The 18,219-nt window shown below is 39.3% G+C and overlaps 1 protein-coding gene and 1 long non-coding RNA gene across 15 annotated transcripts in view; one reads left to right on the forward strand and one right to left on the reverse strand.

Moving 5' to 3' along the window:
- Positions 1-18,219, reverse strand: part of LOC107223904 (four and a half LIM domains protein 2) — a 142,906-nt gene that overhangs the window by 10,580 nt on the left and 114,107 nt on the right. For 9 of the 14 annotated variants that reach the window (XM_046743186.1, XM_046743210.1, XM_046743200.1 and 6 more), the window contains 2 exons: positions 12,416-12,616; positions 10,971-11,145 (listed from right to left, as the gene is read on the reverse strand). In XM_046743186.1, coding sequence (XP_046599142.1) covers positions 10,971-11,145; positions 12,416-12,616 — 376 coding nt within the window. Of the gene's footprint in view, positions 1-3,024; positions 3,579-4,317; positions 4,476-10,970; positions 11,146-12,415; positions 12,617-14,337; positions 14,734-18,219 lie in introns of those variants that run through there. The other 5 variants (XM_015663752.2, XM_046743224.1, XM_046743236.1 and 2 more) reach the window with 5 other exon arrangements.
- Positions 4,416-18,219, forward strand: part of LOC124295070 — a 28,487-nt gene continuing 14,683 nt past the window's right edge. Inside the window, exons 1-2 of the long non-coding RNA XR_006904954.1 lie at positions 4,416-4,548; positions 5,585-5,716. This is a non-coding gene — a long non-coding RNA (uncharacterized LOC124295070). The remainder of the gene's footprint in view (positions 4,549-5,584; positions 5,717-18,219) is intronic.

Genomic DNA, 18,219 nt, shown 5'->3' on the forward strand with positions numbered 1-18,219 from the left:
ATAGAATCATCCGGCTTGAACGACTCAAGGTAGATGCCGACTGGTAGGTATGACGTCACGTGGTCCAGCCCATGTCCGTATATGTATAAACTCTGATTCCCAAGGCCCGAGTGTCCGATTTTGTGTCTGCGTTACCATTCCGCGCGTAGTTTGCATGTATATACACGTCCCTTTTCATCAACCGTGAAAACGACGATACCAATAACGAAAATGCGGAACCAAAAAAAGCACCGCCGGATGTGTACGTTTGATGAACCTTATCGATTCCGATACGTGTAACTGAAATTTGGAGCAATACAACCAGTGCATCGATTTTTCGAAGTAGGGAAGATAACTTTCGACAATTTCATGTACGGAATCTGAGTAAACTGAACAACCGTAACTTTTCGATTGAAAATTGATTTATAAAAAATCGTTGACGGGTTTCTTCGCCGCAACACGTTTGTCGTCAAACGATATTACGACGAGATGCGAATCAATTGATTTCATCGAGCGTTCAATCTTCTTTTGGCGCGACGATTGAATTCAATTCGAGGATCTTACACCGTACATAAGCGTACGTAACGTGTCTGTGGATACGTAAGCATGAAGCAGTTTGGCGGTTCTCAGCCTCTTTGAGAAAGAGAAAAAAAAACAAAAAAAAAAAAAAAAAATCACCCAGTAACGATCCAAAGTGATGTAGGCAGGAGTATAGAGCTGTGAAAGTGCGCAATACTTAATATAATATATGACTCACTTCTAAATTTATACACGTACAACGTGTACGTATGAGATACGCGTATATTGGTAAGTTTTCGGTACGTTGACGCGAAAAGATGAAAAAAGAGAGAGAGAGAAAAAAAAACAACGACTCACGGATACGATCATCTCGACTCGAGCGAAGGTTCGATTATAACCGAACAAGATTTAAATTAGCGAGGTGAAAGAGCTGAAATATATCACTCGCGCAATACGTACAGGTGCATATAAATCGGCTCCGCGTAAAACTTAACTTATATATTAACTTAACACACTTGAACGTGAACGTATAAGACTTCAATGTATCTTTCGCGTATGACCCCATTTGCGAAATAAATTACGATTCGAGTTTCACATACCTATAGCCGTTTGAGATGGCTGTACGAGATTACGAAAGTCTCGGTATAATATCAATAATCCGGTCTTCGGACGAATATTTGCTGATACGTACATCGATGTAAACTAAGTCAACTTACACACGATTCCATTATACGTCAGTTTTCAATACAGCTTGCATGCACGGCGAAACGGTCAAGGAGCATATTTACTTTTTTGTACAATTCGGAAAATACACGAAAATCAATATTGTTATTCGTCAGAGTTGTGTGTTTGTTACTTGAAATTGCGCGGTCGGTGCATTTGGTATTTGGTACGCGACCTTCTCTCGAAGGTTGTTGAATATTTTTTTATACTACGTACGTGCGCAAAGATCGAGATGAATTTTCATTCGAGACTAATCTCTGTCGTAAATTTCGAATTGATTCTGAACTCTCGCATTTCGATTCGTCGAGACGCGTTATTCGTGGAAATGTTCTTCGTTCAATCGTCGTGCGATCAAAAGCAATTAAAAGGTGTCGACGCTTGACTTCAACCATTTAAGCGTATTTACCGTTGCATACTTTTAAATATCGACGTAGAGACGCGTCTGTAACTCACCCGGAGGCACTTGGGTAAAATAAAAAAAAAAAATTCGAGAGTTCAGGAAAAAAAAAACGAAAAAGAAACTGCACGATACAATACATTGCGCAACAGGCCTGCGAAGCGGAAAAATATCAAAGCGTTTCGAGCAAACTTAGCGTGAGCAAATTCTTCATAGTTTCGAAACGACGATTTTACCCATACGTACATTCGATCGCGCAACGTTTTTAAACAAATAAATTGTACGAATGTGACGAAGATGATAAAATTAAAGGAAAAGATACCAAGCAAATTTAAATTACAAGCCGCATCCTAGTAATGCATAACACGTGTTACATCCACCGTACCGTAGTAAAGGTTGAAAGATAATATCCATCAAGCTAAAGTGTACTTAATACTCGATAATAATAACAAAAATAATGGCAACGGGTAATTAGCAGGTTCATTAACTGAGTGGACTGTACACAGAAAGGGTGTAGCAGGCAGGGAGGCAGGACTATGTTCTTTCCCGATAAGGTCACGTGTGCCGACTTATACACAATTAATTTGCACCGATGATAAACCGTGTGTGTACAAGCTAGGTAGGTACGCGTTATACGTCGTCATGTGTGTACAATACCTAGCTCGACTGCAGAGCGTGTACATATTAATATTAACATCGCGAGAACACACATCTGTTTATGATCTGCGATCGGAATCGTACGTGAATGTAGTTGCAGCTGATTCCATTTCCCTTCTGCCATGTTACGGGACCATTAATCATCCTGCGACCGGTTTACATTCGTTGTTTGACTGTGCTCTCTGCACGTGTAACGCAAATTGTCCTTTAACCCTTTCAGTCACAGTGAGATGCTCAGCGTCCCACCTCAAAAAATTCCACGTCCTAGTCTTATCACCGTTTATTTACAACTTCGAATGATCTTTGTTCGTGGTGTCCAATAAGAAAATCCGTAACAAATTCAAGAACATTTCTAGGACGCAAGAAAAGTTCATCGATAGTTTTCAGGATTTTTGAACGACAAGCAAAATTCAAGGACATTTCCAGGATCACTGGACACCACGTTGTTGCTTCGTATAACCCCAAAATCCGGCCCGAGTAACAAGTTTCGGTCAGAATCATTGAATTTTGATAGTTTTTTCGATATTACATCCGTCATATCGGATCCGCCGTGTTGGGTTTAAAGATGATCAGATTTTGACTTCAGATTCGTGATCAGCGAGCCCAAAAGCACCCGGGAAACCAAAATTGAGGCCAAGATATTGAGTTGAAAAATGAGTGACTGAAAGGTTTACGCATGTTTACGTATATCGATTCCGACAACAATACCGTGAACTGTAAGATAGCGATAAAAGATGTAAGAAATTCACCTGGATCTGCTTTTTTCGGATCCCCTAGAAAGCATTCGTTCCCAAGGCAGCATCGGAACTTTGGATCACTTTCCATTGGGAACATGGTTAATATGGCGACGTCTTCGTCCTTTGATTTAGCGCGTTTGATTCTCTCCTCGCCGACTGTTTTCGTTTGCAAATGCAATTTGTTTGCCAATCTATCGCTGAGCGCGTCTGTCGCCATTTTGTATATATATATATATGTATATACGTATGTTTGCGTGGGTGTGCGTATATTCTTAGCGACCGTGTCCTTTGTTTCGTCTCAAATTAATAGCTGGCTGGCACTGTTCGATTATTATTATCAGCAACAATATTTAGTTTCCTTTTACCGTCGAAAGTATGTATCGGGTTATCGTTATTTTTCTTCTTTTAACTTTACTCACAAATCACACTTTTGTATCATCAAGTCCAGACGTAGCTGTGTAGTGAATCAAAAATGAATCGAAACTTGGCTGCAATTTAAACTCGTCGTAACACTGACTTATTTCGAATGATTCGAATGCGGCGCTCTGCATCATACGGGAAATGATCTATAAAGAACCGATTAGTCCGTCAATTTGTCTCGACTTTTTATCTATGTTATAAAATTTGTATACTTTGAACCCATTTATGATATGCCGTCTTCGGCTACCGTATATGTACACAGGATCGTAAAACCGGTCTACTTGTAGGGTATTAAATTGGCTGATAAGACGAAGAAAATTACAAACAGAGGTAACAATTTAAATCAGGCGTCTATTTCTCTCCGACGATTCATTGATAAAGTAATTTGAAGATGATAATAAACCAAAAAATCCGATCAAAATCGCATATTTCAACCTCAACCGATGAAACTTGAGAAAAATTCATACGGACGAAAGAAGGAATTATACAAAGTGAGTAAATCAACGAGCGTACAATTTAGTAAAATAAAATAATCCTTTCACGATCCGATGTAAAGGATATAATTTTAAATAAAATTTGATCTTAAATTTCTATTGGTTTTCAGAACTACGAACAACTTTTACGACAATTCAACAAGTTGTAAAAGTTAGAGGTTAGATAGTTTCAATCAGCACAGATCAAGATGAAATATCATAAATGTGTATACGTGATATAAAAAAAAAATGTCAGTCCCGTTTCGTTCGCGCTGTCTCGTGACTCGTGAAAATTTAGCATCGTCAATTTTTTATTTATTTGTTGTTATTTTTTTTTTTGTTTTTTTTGGTCGGCGGGGGGAGGAGGGAGGGGGGAGGGGGGGGGGGCGGGGGTCGGAGGAACTTCTCTTACGAATTCTTGCAAATCAAATATACCGTCGATCCTTCTCCTGTTTAAATAAACTTCTCGAGACTGAGTGTTGCTGTCGGTATCCTAGGATTATCGAGACCGGGGGGATAAAAGAAAATGATAATTAAACGCGAGTTCTCCAAACGATTGGTACGAAGGCTTACGGACTACTGAGGGCGGCTGCTTCACGACGCTGGAGTCACGACGGCGGCGGCACGCGCAACTCTCACGTACGTAAGTAATACACTCGCACCTATACTCCTACACTTCTGCAGTGTTTAGCCTACACGTTGGCCGTTTACGCGTAATCGAAAATGAAAAAAAAATTAAACAAATTGTTCCAGCCGCGGTCGTATGTTAGCCAAGATCGTTGGAAAAACAAATCGAAGTTGACTTTGACGATCCGACGAAGGAAAGAATTCGAACTTCGAACTACGACTTCAGATTCGTGATTGACGATTTTTTTTTTTTTTTTTTAGTACGCGAAATTTAGGTCGGGAAAATTTTTACTTTAAATTCGTGATTAGCGATTCAAAAAACGTCACGGTAACAATTTTGATTCAAATTTATTCATCCATTCTCAAGATATCACCGTTTTCATTTTGTATTGTGGAATTTTGTTGTTCAGATTATTGAAAAAGTACCGAACCGATCAGAGCCAAAATCTGATTAGTTCTAAGTTTGTGAAAAACCGCGTCGATTGAGATCAAAATCATTGAAATCCGATAACGCGTTCTGGAGATATCGTAGGACAAAAAAATTGATCACATATATCACGGGGTGATTACAGTAACTTCCTTTTTTTTCTCAATACAAACAGAGAAACGGGAAGTTAAGAAAGAAAAGGATTAACTTGAAGACATGTTTCATTCCGAAGTAACGAATCCGTGTCTGAATCAAACGATGGAGAAAAAAATTCATATTTCAAAAAGCTTGAAACTCGAAGGATAAAAATATATAGAGTGAGGATTGCAAAGAGACTGCGGTTAGAAGAAATTCTGTCGAGTCGGACGACGTATAATTCTTAATCGTTGATTAATCGACAAAGCTGTAATGTAATTAGCAAAAGAAATTATCTTAAAAGCGATCTGTCCGATTATTTATAGACAGCATCCATCCGATAAGTACAGCAAACGCTAATTATTTCATTTCCAATGAATAGAATTAAGTTGCGGAAGCTCCGCGCTCACGCCTGCAGTTTATCCGCAACATATCTTGACAATTATTGTAAAGAAGCCGTGCTAATTTTTGTTTATCCACTGTTTACTAGAGAATTTTTCTGCTTTATCTTCTTCGTGCTTCGTAGTGATTCTAATAATGCTAAAATTCCCGTCGCCCACACGTACTGACAGATACAACAGATCTACGAGCAGTGATGTCATCATACACGCTACTACGAAACGTATGTATAAACGTAAATATGCATACATACATATATATATATATACACCTATACATAATATACACAACTAACCGAATGGCTGCTGGCAATAACTGTGAAGATTTTTTTTCTTTTTCCATCTAATCAGGTATACATATATACTTAGTATACGTAGATACATAAGCAATAGTGAGATCGGGAAGAAATACCGCATGCAAATTTTATTCCCGTATTTTTCCGCCCAATGTAATAACACTTAATTATTTTTACGCGAAATAAATTTTATTAAGAACCTGGTATTTAAAAATAATTAATCTGAAGCGGCGAATAAATACAAAATTATCTTGATCCCGGTTTAGTCGAAAAATGTTCACCCATCGATACTGGTTTTAAAGCGTCGATTCAAAGACTTTTTGTTTATTATTTAAACGCAGTTTGAAAACTATACAAACATTCGTGAGTCTTGTTGCAAGTTGGAATGACATCATCTTGGAATTACAATCAGTATAATACAGGAGCCAATGATTAGCGAGTAAACGCGTGTTTGACATACACACACACACACACACACACACATATATATATATATATATATATACACACGTTACATACGTATAATATGTACACTGCCGTACGTCAAGTGTTTACGGAAATTTTTAACCGTGCGGTGAAAATTCCAACGGGATTAAAGCTGTTACATACACATTTGTGACAATATATTTTCAAAGGACTTGTGTGTCGCAAGTGGGCTTGAAGATACGTACTATGGTGATAAAAGGATCTGTTAATCGAACAAGTGAAAGAATAAAATATCCTTACAAAATACTTGGAGGACTTTGTTAAAAAATGAAGTGCTTGCAATAGTGTGGAAAAAGGTTTCGAATAGGCATGGTACATGCTATGCGTTACTGTATGGGTACATTAATACCGTTTTAGATAAGATAATAACATTCGGAGATTAAACCATCTCGACACTTCTAGGCGTGACAATTCTTCCGCGATATATATATTACACCTTTTTTTTGTTCACTTAAATACCTATTACAAGTGTGTCGACGAAACGTCAATCGAGAAGCAATATAACACATGTACGTACAGATAATGTCTGTTCTTCACAAATCTGGGTATAGGTATGATGGTTGATAAATGGGAATTATTTGGTAGCGAAAGTCGAGGTAAGAAGTTAAACTTTGACGAAACATTAAAGTTTCGAATGGTGCCTAACCCGACGCTCAAAGGTCCGAAAGGGCAAAATTCTGAAAGGGCAAAATGTCGAAAGGGCGAAATTTTGAAAATTTAGAAATCTGAAATATCAAAATTCCGAATGATCGAAGATTTTCAGTTCTGTGAATTTCTGGCTTGGCGAAATTTCGCCTCTTTGATCTTTCTTTGCTTTGGATTTTCCATATTTTTAGGTTCGCAATTCCGGTACATTCTGATTTTCGGTTTTTCTGATTTTTACACCCACTCGTTGGGTAAACTACCCTGTGTAAATATATTTCAATTTCCGGAACTTTACTGTATCGAGACTTTATTTTTCGGAATTTGGCTCTGTCGAAACGTTATTTTTCGGAACTTTGCTCTATCGTGACTTGAATTTTCGGAATCTTGCATTTCGGAACTTTGATCCGTTGAATTTCCGACCATTCGAAACTTTGTTTTTTTATAAAAGTTGAATTTCTTTACTTCAAGTTTCACCATCAAATAATTCAGAATTAGGCGTTTTCGGAACTTTTCAAATTCGGAACTTCAACTCCACCTCAAAAGCTTGTATTTTTTCAGTAAACAATCTATAAGACACTACAATTTTTAAAGAAAATTATCAAATTCTTCGTGAAAAACTATGCATATTTACAATTTTGTACGAAATAATACAGAATGTTCCATTTTTTTCAGCAAAAATTCGTGTTAGTAGAAATTTTCACCGGGAATGCTACGGAATAACTTCATAATATAATCGCTAAATGATGCGATGACGCTAAAATTGCGCCGAAGAAAAAATAGGATAACATTTTCCCGAATTTGTATAAGTATATCCGGTTGATTCCATGCCCGAACGGTTGCATTATTAGACTAGGATGAATGCCATCGTGATGTGAAAGTGTTTGTATGTATTCTGCAAGTTTCAACTGTTGTTTTGCCAACAATTCGAACGAATCGAATCGAATGTATGAAAGCTTTGAAACTCCTCACGGCTAATATTTTTCATCTTGCTTCGCATAATGCTCTAATTCAACATTTGCCCTTGATTCCTCGACCTTTATACGGTTCAAACTTGTGACCTAGATTTCGTATGCGCGAAAAAAAGGTGTTGAGCGTAGCTTGAATACAGACTTTATTGGGCGTGGGTTGGCGGCAAATTCAAAGACTCCGCTCTGACCCATTAAAACATGAAGTGTTAAGGTTCCGTTCCAGAACCTGCATTGTCACGTACGGGTGTGTAATTTTTTAAATAAGCAAAACCCGGTCCTCCATTCGTCATTCTAGATAAAATGGCACGGAAATTCTCTGCTAGGATCAAAAACTATTTCACTACTTCGTGGTTCGCCGTTTTCAAACCCTACTTTTTGCGCAATATGTAGGTAAGTTAAAACAAAGATGTCACGAGTAAAATACGTAGCGTCATTCGAATAATTGATGACTTGTCAGTATGATGTTATAACACTGAATTTTGCAACCATGATCGCGCACAGCTTTGTCAACTTTGTTAGTCAAACTGCAGCCTGTCCGTCGTTTAGAAATTCCATTCAAGTATAAAGAGCCAATAGAATTTGGCAAACTTGAGAGTTCCATGGCAAATATTATACTTATACATGGATAATAAACAATGTTATTTAGTTTTTTCATGAAATGTCATAATTTTATATCGCCAATTTCTTTCTATCTGTTACAACTGTGGAAGCGGAAAATCACAACAAACCATGATAAATACGTTCAGAACGATTCGGTCACTCTGATCGGCGCAGTGTAGCAATTCCGCCGTATCTTCCAAGTTTTGTAAAAACCATTTAACAAATTGTGGGTTTGTTTTGCGAGAAGTTTAAAACTTTGTGGCTGTCCTCCATTCATTGAAAAAGAAAAATAAAACTTAAATGATTCTGCCTGCCAAAATATTGTTCCTCAACTCACGTTACGCTTGCAATAAGTTTGTCAACATTAGCCATTCATTGAATACAAATTTTGGTGGGTGCTGTTTTAAAATCTGGATCCTCCTACGTTGGCGTGTTGAACTGAATGAAATTTTTATGTCCTGAATCATGGCTGTTTTTTATCACCGTATTCCCGCTGGTTATTCCTTTTACATCTGTGTAGTTTAAGACTTATAGAAGTTTGAGTAATTTTATGTTACATACAAGGTCTCAGAACAGAACGCTTGAGTATTTTCTATCAATAAGCAGCTATGGCTTCTTTATCGTGATTATAATGTGCGAAAAAAAAACAATTTCACAGATAAGATGATCTGTATCGGTATACGCGTACAGCCATTCAAGCTTACATGCCTAATATATTATCAAACTTTCTCAAATCTGATAAGCCGATTGGCGTTAATATGTGACACCAATTTCCCCCAACAATTGCTTATTGCTAAATGACCGAAATTGTATATCGTTTAACACCGAGTTAAAATTTTCTTCGCATCAATGCATACGCATGAATTTATGATCGAATGAAACTAATTGTAAGCCATTCGCACATTTACGCAAGCTACTTAACCGGTTCATGTTGGTGGTCCCCGACTCATTCCGGCTGTCGGATTTCAAATTAGAATTCACGAAACTCCCACACCTGAAATCCAATTCGGATAAGCTCGTTTCGTACGGTTCCCTTATACCGTATAATTCGAATTCTCGTTTTGTCTCTTCTTAAACATCTATAATGTGTTCGAATTAACGTCATCTCAATAATTGGAGTCCCGGTATATTACACCTACCTGAGTGCTCGTCAAAAGTCAGATCTTTGGCCGCGTTCTCTTGAGTTAAGCTCTGAAATGACCTAAGTTATAAGTGTCACGGCTCGACGAGAAACGGATCTGACGTTGCACTGCATTCTAAGCCTCGTTATACAATTAATATAATTATGAGGGATTTTCTGCTAATTGCACGACGACGGTTTAAGATTACCGAATAAAATGTCCCCGGACCATTTTCACGCCGTGTTGTGTTTCGTTATTAAACGATTATTTTCCTCTTCGATTCACGCCCGTGCCAAAATCTTGCCAGTGTTGATTCGGATCAAAAACGTGTGAGATAGTGACGGTAAAAAGAGAAAACAAGTCATAGATCGAAGAGAGTATCGATTAGACGTCTGGCACGTGTCTGCTTCGAGCTGTTCCCTGAATGAAATTGAAAAGAATCTCCGCCCATCGCCGCAGCTTTGCGAAAATTTGTGAGTGGTGGTTTGTCACGTGATTCAGGAAAGATCTGGGTCATATCTCGGGAAGCCAAGCGGTCTGAATAATTCTGAAGGTCGCACCGTTTCATACTTGCCAAGCCGAGGAACGGCTCGGACTGTCTTCCAAGTGGAGTGTCAACGATCGCCAAAAGTTATCCGATCAGATTACTCGGGGTAGCGTGGTGATAAAAGAGAAGAAGCACAGCTGGAGTGTAAATCTTGAATAAGTGTAACGTAAACGAAGGTACCGATTCCTTCAACTTTGCGGAATGAGAAAATGAGAAAATGAAAAATAATAATACGGATATCGCTGAGAGATGAACACCGATTCAGGGTTCCAGTTATCGAGGGCTTATATGTAATATACTGCCCGTAGACTGTGGTAATAATTGTTCGTGTCTGGGCCGGAACCTTGACTCGGTTACCTTAATAAGAAACGTCAAATGCAAGATACAGCTTCGTTCTTTCTCGCTTGTTCACGTCCGCCGCGTTCATAGATTTGCGCATATATTTAAAACAACATCTCGTACGGTTTGCAATTACATTCGCACTCTCGATTGACCGCCAACACACGTCCGTGGATCCATCCGGCATTAGTCAGACACGCGGGAATCGGCAATTGTGTGCGTAAACGGTGAATCGGTTCGTTGTACAGTCAAGTGAAAAGAAAATCGTTTTACAAAAGGTAATAAATAGTGTATCGATTCATTGCGGTTGCTGTATTGGGTGATCCACGATGGAGTTCTGGACAAGGTCCAACTTTTTCAATACTTGCGGTCAAACCCCGAATAAAAATAAGTATACATGTATGTACTAGGCAGTCCATTATTTTGTTTATTTTCAAATTTTTTTCATCTTTCTCGAATCTGAAATATTTTCTTACCTGCACGGAAGATTTCGCCGCATCCATCGCAACGACTGGCAAATTGAGCGTCGTAACAGTTGCCGCAGTAGATCTTGTCCACCTTACTTCCGAACTGTTTGTCGACCAATGAAACTCTGCACTTGTTGCAGAGGAAGCATGCCTCGTGCCAATGCTTGTCCTTGTACGACAGATCCTTGAACGTGAAACAAACAAAAAAAAAAATAAAAACCATCGAGTCAGACTTGCAAACGACTTTGCGGAATCAGCTTATCATAGTTCACGTATCTTCGAGTGCTCAAAATACAAACGATGAGCAGCTTGCGAAGTTTGATGCTCGGGTTGTTTTGCTCACGACGATGGTAACTACGCAGATAGCAAAAACCACGGGAACAAGTTTCAACGGAGTATTAGTTCATGAGTCAAACGGGTTTAACAAACATAAATCATATGTTGGTCTCCGAGTGATCCGCAGCATACGGACATTGCTCGGATATAATACATTTTTTAGAATACACAACATCGCAGTAAAACACTGAACTTGTTCTTAACAAATTTAAATTCCCGTTCTCCGCATAAACTTGATACGAAAAAGGGGCTCAAAGTTACAGCGTACCGTTTCTTGAATTCGTTAACTCGTCAAGTGGATTCACTATACTTTCAGAAAGAATGATTTCATCGTTTCGTCACGAGCAGACAGTAAGCCTTTAATGCAAAATTTTTCTGCGGGAAGTTGATGAAAAAATTTTTTTCACTCCGAACCACGTGACGCAAAATAATTAGCATGTTGAAGGCAGAAAGAAAATGATTAAATTCACAGCAAAGCAGCTAGAACCGAGACAGTAAATCTTGCACGAAATAATAATAGTTTCTGTATACAGGCATAAAGCGGAAACACGCTTCTCTGAGTACCTCAAGTTATGGTATATATATATATATATATATATATGAGAGTCGATTATGCGACCGAAACGTATATATGTATATATTCGTAGTTTAAGCATTGCGAACTAAGGTTGCTGCTGCTACATCATCGTAGTTATTTCTAGGAATGACAAATTACAAGTCAGTCACTTCTGGCCATATTTCAAATATAAAATTTACGCGTCGAAATTATTTCGAAAACGTTAATGTCTCTCATCTTTCGCGATTTTTCGCGGTAAAAGAATGCAGTGAAAGTGACGTTCGTCTGAAATTTTTCACCGAACGCTTACAATCAGCCGAGTATTCGGTCATCGCGCCTATTCTGTATACCGGAAAACAATCGGTAAAAAAAATCATAAAAGTCAAGATAGGCAAAATTGAATTTTCGCTTAGTCACGGGATGTGCCAACGTATTTAAAATTATAGTTACTTAATTGTCAACGTTCGGTGTCTCGAATCGTCGACGTGACTCGAAATCACTTGAGTTAAACGCTTATAAAATCGTTCTGCAAACAAGGATAAAAATCTGGAAGTCGGCGTACCTTCGAATCGATGCCGATGATCTTGCTGCACTCCTCGCATCCATTGGCGAACACACTCTCGTAGCACTTGATGCAGTAGGGATGTTCATCCCTGAGAACGTACCGCTGACCGGTAAGAGACTCGTCGCATTGCCAGCAACAGAAGTGGCCGCTGTGCCAGTCCTTGTTCATCGCCCTCGTGAATTCGCCACTGAAAATCAACTGCAACACGAAACCAGAGATTTCGTTAATCGTGTAATTACTCGCAGGTGCCACTGAGTGGTCTAAGTACGAACTCAGCGATTATGAGACACGCTCGTTGAACAAAAAAGTTGGAAAAAAAAAAAAAATAATCGAAACAGAACAAAATTGTGAAACATCTTATCGTTAGTGTGGAACGACATTTCAACGTTCGCCTTTCGATACGTGAACAGTATCCCAATTTCCAATCGAAGGCTGTACTCGAATCCTATGCCTTATTTAGTATCGTTTCGGGATTATATGATTCACAACGTTATGGCGAGTAGGTGACGGGCGCAAATCGAGATACTGCATCGTTCTAACGATTCGTGCGTCAAACGAGAGTCGAAGAATATTTGGCAGGGGTTTGACATTCGTTCGCGAAAGCTGATTCATATCGACGGTACGAAATAACGGATTTTGTCAAAGTAATCTTATTACATCGAACGTTGGTGAGTTGTGTATGAAATTTTAAATTTCTTCAACCCAGAATTCATTTTTGTTCACTTTGCATTTGCTTTTTTTTTTGACTAAGAAGCAAAAGGTAGGCGGTTGACAGTATTAGTTACGAACGATCTTATTGATGACTGTGAGAAATGAAAACATCAGCCGATCGACAAATTCCCATCTAGTCGTTCGTTGATTGTCAATTGAAATGCTTGTTTCACAAGAGCTACTGACTACTCTTCGAACCAACGGAAACCACAATACAAGGAAGGTTTTTGAAATCATTCTCGATTTCACGTGAAAAAACGAATGTAACACAGACACAGAGTGATAAAGACCAGAGACTCAATTAAACAACTGCGTGAATGTACTTTACAATATATAATTCATGTATCAGAGGACGGCAGAAAATCGTGAATACAACGTATATTAATTACAACACATTCTGCAGGTATATTTATAAGGCAAGTGTTGCGATTACGAATGTTAGAATTAGCGTCGAATCAAGAATCGTCGGATCTGTTGGCGGATGTAAACATAGGAATTTACACAATATCTATATATACATATTATATGTACCTTGGATGAGTGCTGTTGTATGTGCTGGCTGGGTATCTGTATAAATATGATGGTCAATGCGTATGTAACAACGAATCGTGGACTGATGTGAATTCGGATAAACATATGCGTATAAAAATGTGACTGGATTGCATGATGCGAGTGAAAAGTGTACGAATGCTTGTATAATAAATCTCAGTTTCCTTTGCGAACGAATCGCGAGTTCTCGGAGTGCCACGGGTTCGATCTTTTCGTGCGTCCAAATTTAGCCGAACTTGAGAGAATCTTAAGGTCGTCGTATCACGTACTATCTCAGTCACGAAACATTGTCGGGGATGAATTAACGCCCGTACAGAAATTTCGTATGGAAAGATTTGGTACGACGTTAGAATCAGGCGGTCGCGTGATGCGTGAAATAAACGGTGTTCAGAGCTCTTCGTGACTCGATTCAACAACGATTCGAACGGAAATAGATCGGAATTGAGCGGAAACTTTTGATTGCGCAAGTTCTCAATTCCGTTCGATTCGTTCCAGGCAACCTTTGATTCGTTTCTGTTCTCGAAAAGAATGGTAAAGAAAGAAAAGAAAGAAAGATAAAAAAATTGACGCGACCGTCCGTGGCAGCCAAAGTAACGTTCGAAGTATCGAAACCGGGTATCATAAGTGCGGACAGTGTTCCACCGTCAGCCAGCACATACTTATCGATGGCGTTGTCATGGTTGTTCTGGGTGCTGTCAACCTCGGTGATAGTGACCTCGGCGTTCTGGTCGTGACTCTCCCTACGCTTCGTGGTTTTCTTCACTTTACGAACTTTACGCTCCGTCGTGGTGTACACTACACTGTTGTCTACATCCGCCATTTCTGTCGAACTTAATAGTGCCTCGATTGAAGGTTGGGCACGGAAAGATTTCTCGTCGTAGAGATAAACTCTAGGCAAAATAAGACGGATAGTCGGCGAGGGTGACGGCTGAAGAGACGAGGGTGAACAAACTTCTTGACGACGACTTGAGAAATCGAGGGTTCGAGACGGTCGTCCGGACAGTACCGCGACCCAATAGAGTTTGCGAACTGACTGAAATCTAGGACCCAATCCCTGGCCGTCTCATCATAACCGGGACGCTATTTTCGGCTTCCCGACGACTCCAGAAACCCGCGCGCTTCCCCTTCTCGTGGACGCGGCTGCAGTGTGCCGGGTGCAACTTTTCTATACGCCTCGCGATATCTTTCGCAAAACATACCTTAGCCGAATACGCGTCGAATACTTTGATCGTTGTACGTTATTTTCGTATCCAACGCTTATACAAGCGCCGGTCGGCCCAACGTACATTCGCGCATTGTTAATTTCGGATTACAGAATCGCCTCTAACTCCGCATTGTAAAGGAATTTACTCGCGATTCTCACCGTGAAAACTGTACGTAAAATTTACCGCACGTATCGCACCTTTGTATACTTTACTTGCAGGATTATGAATTATATATACAGAGATTTTTAGTCCGAAGCCAAATTTAACGATTCGTATTTAATTTAGATGAATTCTTGGATTCAGATAAAATATCTCGATTCTTTTTCCATAAATAACAATTTTAAGGCGTAAAGCCAATTACACGATATGTTTTAAAAAATTAATTCAACCACCCAAAGACTCTCGATATTTAAATTGCACAAATTTCTCTTGATTCTTTGCATGGGAAAAAGAAATATATACATATACACGTATATATATATATATTTCGTGAACGAGTAACACATTCGCTTGATTGAAATACAGCTCACTCCATTCAAATACTGCAAGATAGTTGAATCCAATAAATTTACTCTGACCAATCAACTCTTAACTCGTACAGTATGTTCGATTTGACAAGCGAAACATATTTAGACGAAGCCAGTTGGATATAACTTCCGATCTCCGTAATGATAACATTTTTTTTTTTCATCCAGTCAAACAAATCATGATCGATTCAATTATAGATTAATTGGTAGAAATATGTATATAATCTATTTGATTAATCAGTACTTCCCTCGGTACTTGAGTGGAATGAGGTGCATGCGAATCAACCTAATGGGTAACCAGCTCTTCGGAATATGTTTTCGTTCAGCGAGCAGAAATACTTTCAGAGAAACTATTTTTGTAGAACTTGAGTTAGTTTTTAACACAGCCTTTCCGGTACATCAGTTGCCTGTACAGCCTCTTGGATAAAAAGCCACGATCTATGAAACATCATCGTGTGCACTGTTTGTATAAACGGTGTACAGTTTGCATCATTCGTTGAAAACCTTTGACATTCGATATGACTACTTGAGAATGTATGTACATATGGTACAAGCATCCAATTATTTCGCTCTCACGTTTTGACGTTGTAAGAAATATACCACAAAGAGAAAAAAAAGAAAAAACTGTATATTCCTGAACAGAAATGGCAGGTTTGACTGTTCCAGTTACCACCAATGTACCAACAATTGCAGTATTATTCCAGCAAATTTCAAAAGTCAGGCGTGATTCGTACTTTGCGACACGACTTTTACTGCAGCAATCGCCTCTAGCTACGAGAGGAGAAATCTCGGAGATCTTGACTTTTATGCCACTGTACCTATGCCACGGGTATACTGACGATAAAACAGACAAGTAAACGACAGTAATCTTGCCACGTTTTGAAATAAGTTCTCGGATAAACGCCGGTTCTCCGAAATTATTCATTTTTCAACCGTGTAACGTTCCCTTGATTGTGCTGCAAAATATCTGTATGCCCAAAGCGTTCTTGCCCGGTAATATTCACGTTTGATATTTCTCGTAAATTGAGCTCCACATACGCGATGGTGTAAGATGGAAGCGAAAGGATGCGGCAAACTTTGTTGCAAGTTGTAACGGTGAAGTGTTTCGGATTCCGCTGCTCTGTAAGCATAACCTCTCAGCATGCGTTTCTATTTCGGGTGTCTGTCCGCTGTTGCTATCAACGAAACGGAATACACACCGCCGTAAATGCCTACATTACATTCGTTACATTTGCACTTCACCTTCAACCAGATTCAACGAACCTCAGTTTGCCATCTACGTTTTTTCTTCGACGAACCTTCTTGGACGACTTATTTTTGATTATAAACAACGCAATCGTACAATCCGCACGTCGACATTTTACCTTTACATTATACCCACGCCTATGTATATTGTATTCATTAAATTGATGCATTAGACGGCTGTGGGAGTAACTCAGCCTTGAATGACGTGAAAATGGCCTTACGAGCAAGAGGAAATTTGGACAAGAATTTAAATTCAACGAGACTAAAAGACGAAAAGCGTACATGCTCTCCGAACAGAAATGCCTGCTTAGTCCAAAGGTAAACTTGAACACCTTTCAACCCATAAAAACTCCATAGATAGATATAAGGCAATTAGAAGGGAATGCGTTTCGATTTATAAAATGAAACCTGGTTCAAACCGAATGGAACAAAAAACGTCAAAATCTCATGCGAGGATTTGAGAACGATTTCATCAACTTCGTATTTTGTTTAAAGAATTATATAACACGTTCGGCAATAGCTGTGAGTAAGAAAAAAGAATTTCTTTGATAAGAAAAATTCACAAAGCACTCATCTCTGTACGGTAGCGTGAAATATGCGAGTGCTTAAATAAAGACGACGCCTCACCAATCCGGGTTATACCTTGAACGATAAATCGTGGGAAACCCGATACCCACGAAATGAGTATTCCGACTGTAGAACGTATCTACGAACTCTCTGCGTGAAAATTGAAAAAGCTTTGACCCGTCTCCTCTGAATAGACCTGCATAAAAATTGAGTCATGCGAAGAATTGTATTTGCACCTAGATCTGCACTCGGTTACGGTACGAGACGAAATCATAATCATCTGCAGACTTGCCAGCCGTTGCCGAGTTATTTTTACCAATCCTCGTGAATCGACCGGTGTGAAGATTGGGAAAGGGAAATTCTTTGCGCACCGTACCAAATCTTGTTTAGCTCGATTATCAAACGAGAGGTGAGATTTTTATCTTATTATTCTTCGTGCGTTGTGATGTGCCGACGGTAAGTTTTGCCGGCGAGAGACTTCGCTGTGCATCGATGTTCGATTTTCAACGTTTTTTCGACACCTTATGTACCTGACATTAGTCTTTTTCGTCAAGCGACGCCTACGAGTCATTATCCAATATCCGCGAGTGACACGAAAAGGCGTTCCGATATTCTGTCTCGTTTTTTCATCATCGTTTCCATCGACTATCGACACATCGCGCGGCTCCGCCAAGCCACTCAGAAAGTCTTGAGGACGAGAAGATCGTTTTGACACGGTGCCAAGCAGGTGGTTCCGGAGAAGACATTCGACTAACCGAATAACCGACGGCGGAGGCGTCGCCGAGAAAAATAGAATGGTGAAATAAATAAAGAATCGGCCGACACGGGTTATGTGGGCCGGATTTTTCCACACATCACCAATGACGCCTGTTTCCCCGGATAACGAAACCTTCTAGAACGATGGAATAAAATTATTACGTTTCTTTCCTCTTCGAAGTTCGCCGTCGCTTCACCGAAATAGCCGCGTCGTCGAGAAAAACGACGACTGTAATATTGA

Source organism: Neodiprion lecontei, chromosome 1, assembly GCF_021901455.1.
Source record: "Neodiprion lecontei isolate iyNeoLeco1 chromosome 1, iyNeoLeco1.1, whole genome shotgun sequence".
Classification (NCBI taxonomy): Eukaryota; Metazoa; Arthropoda; class Insecta; order Hymenoptera; family Diprionidae; genus Neodiprion; species Neodiprion lecontei.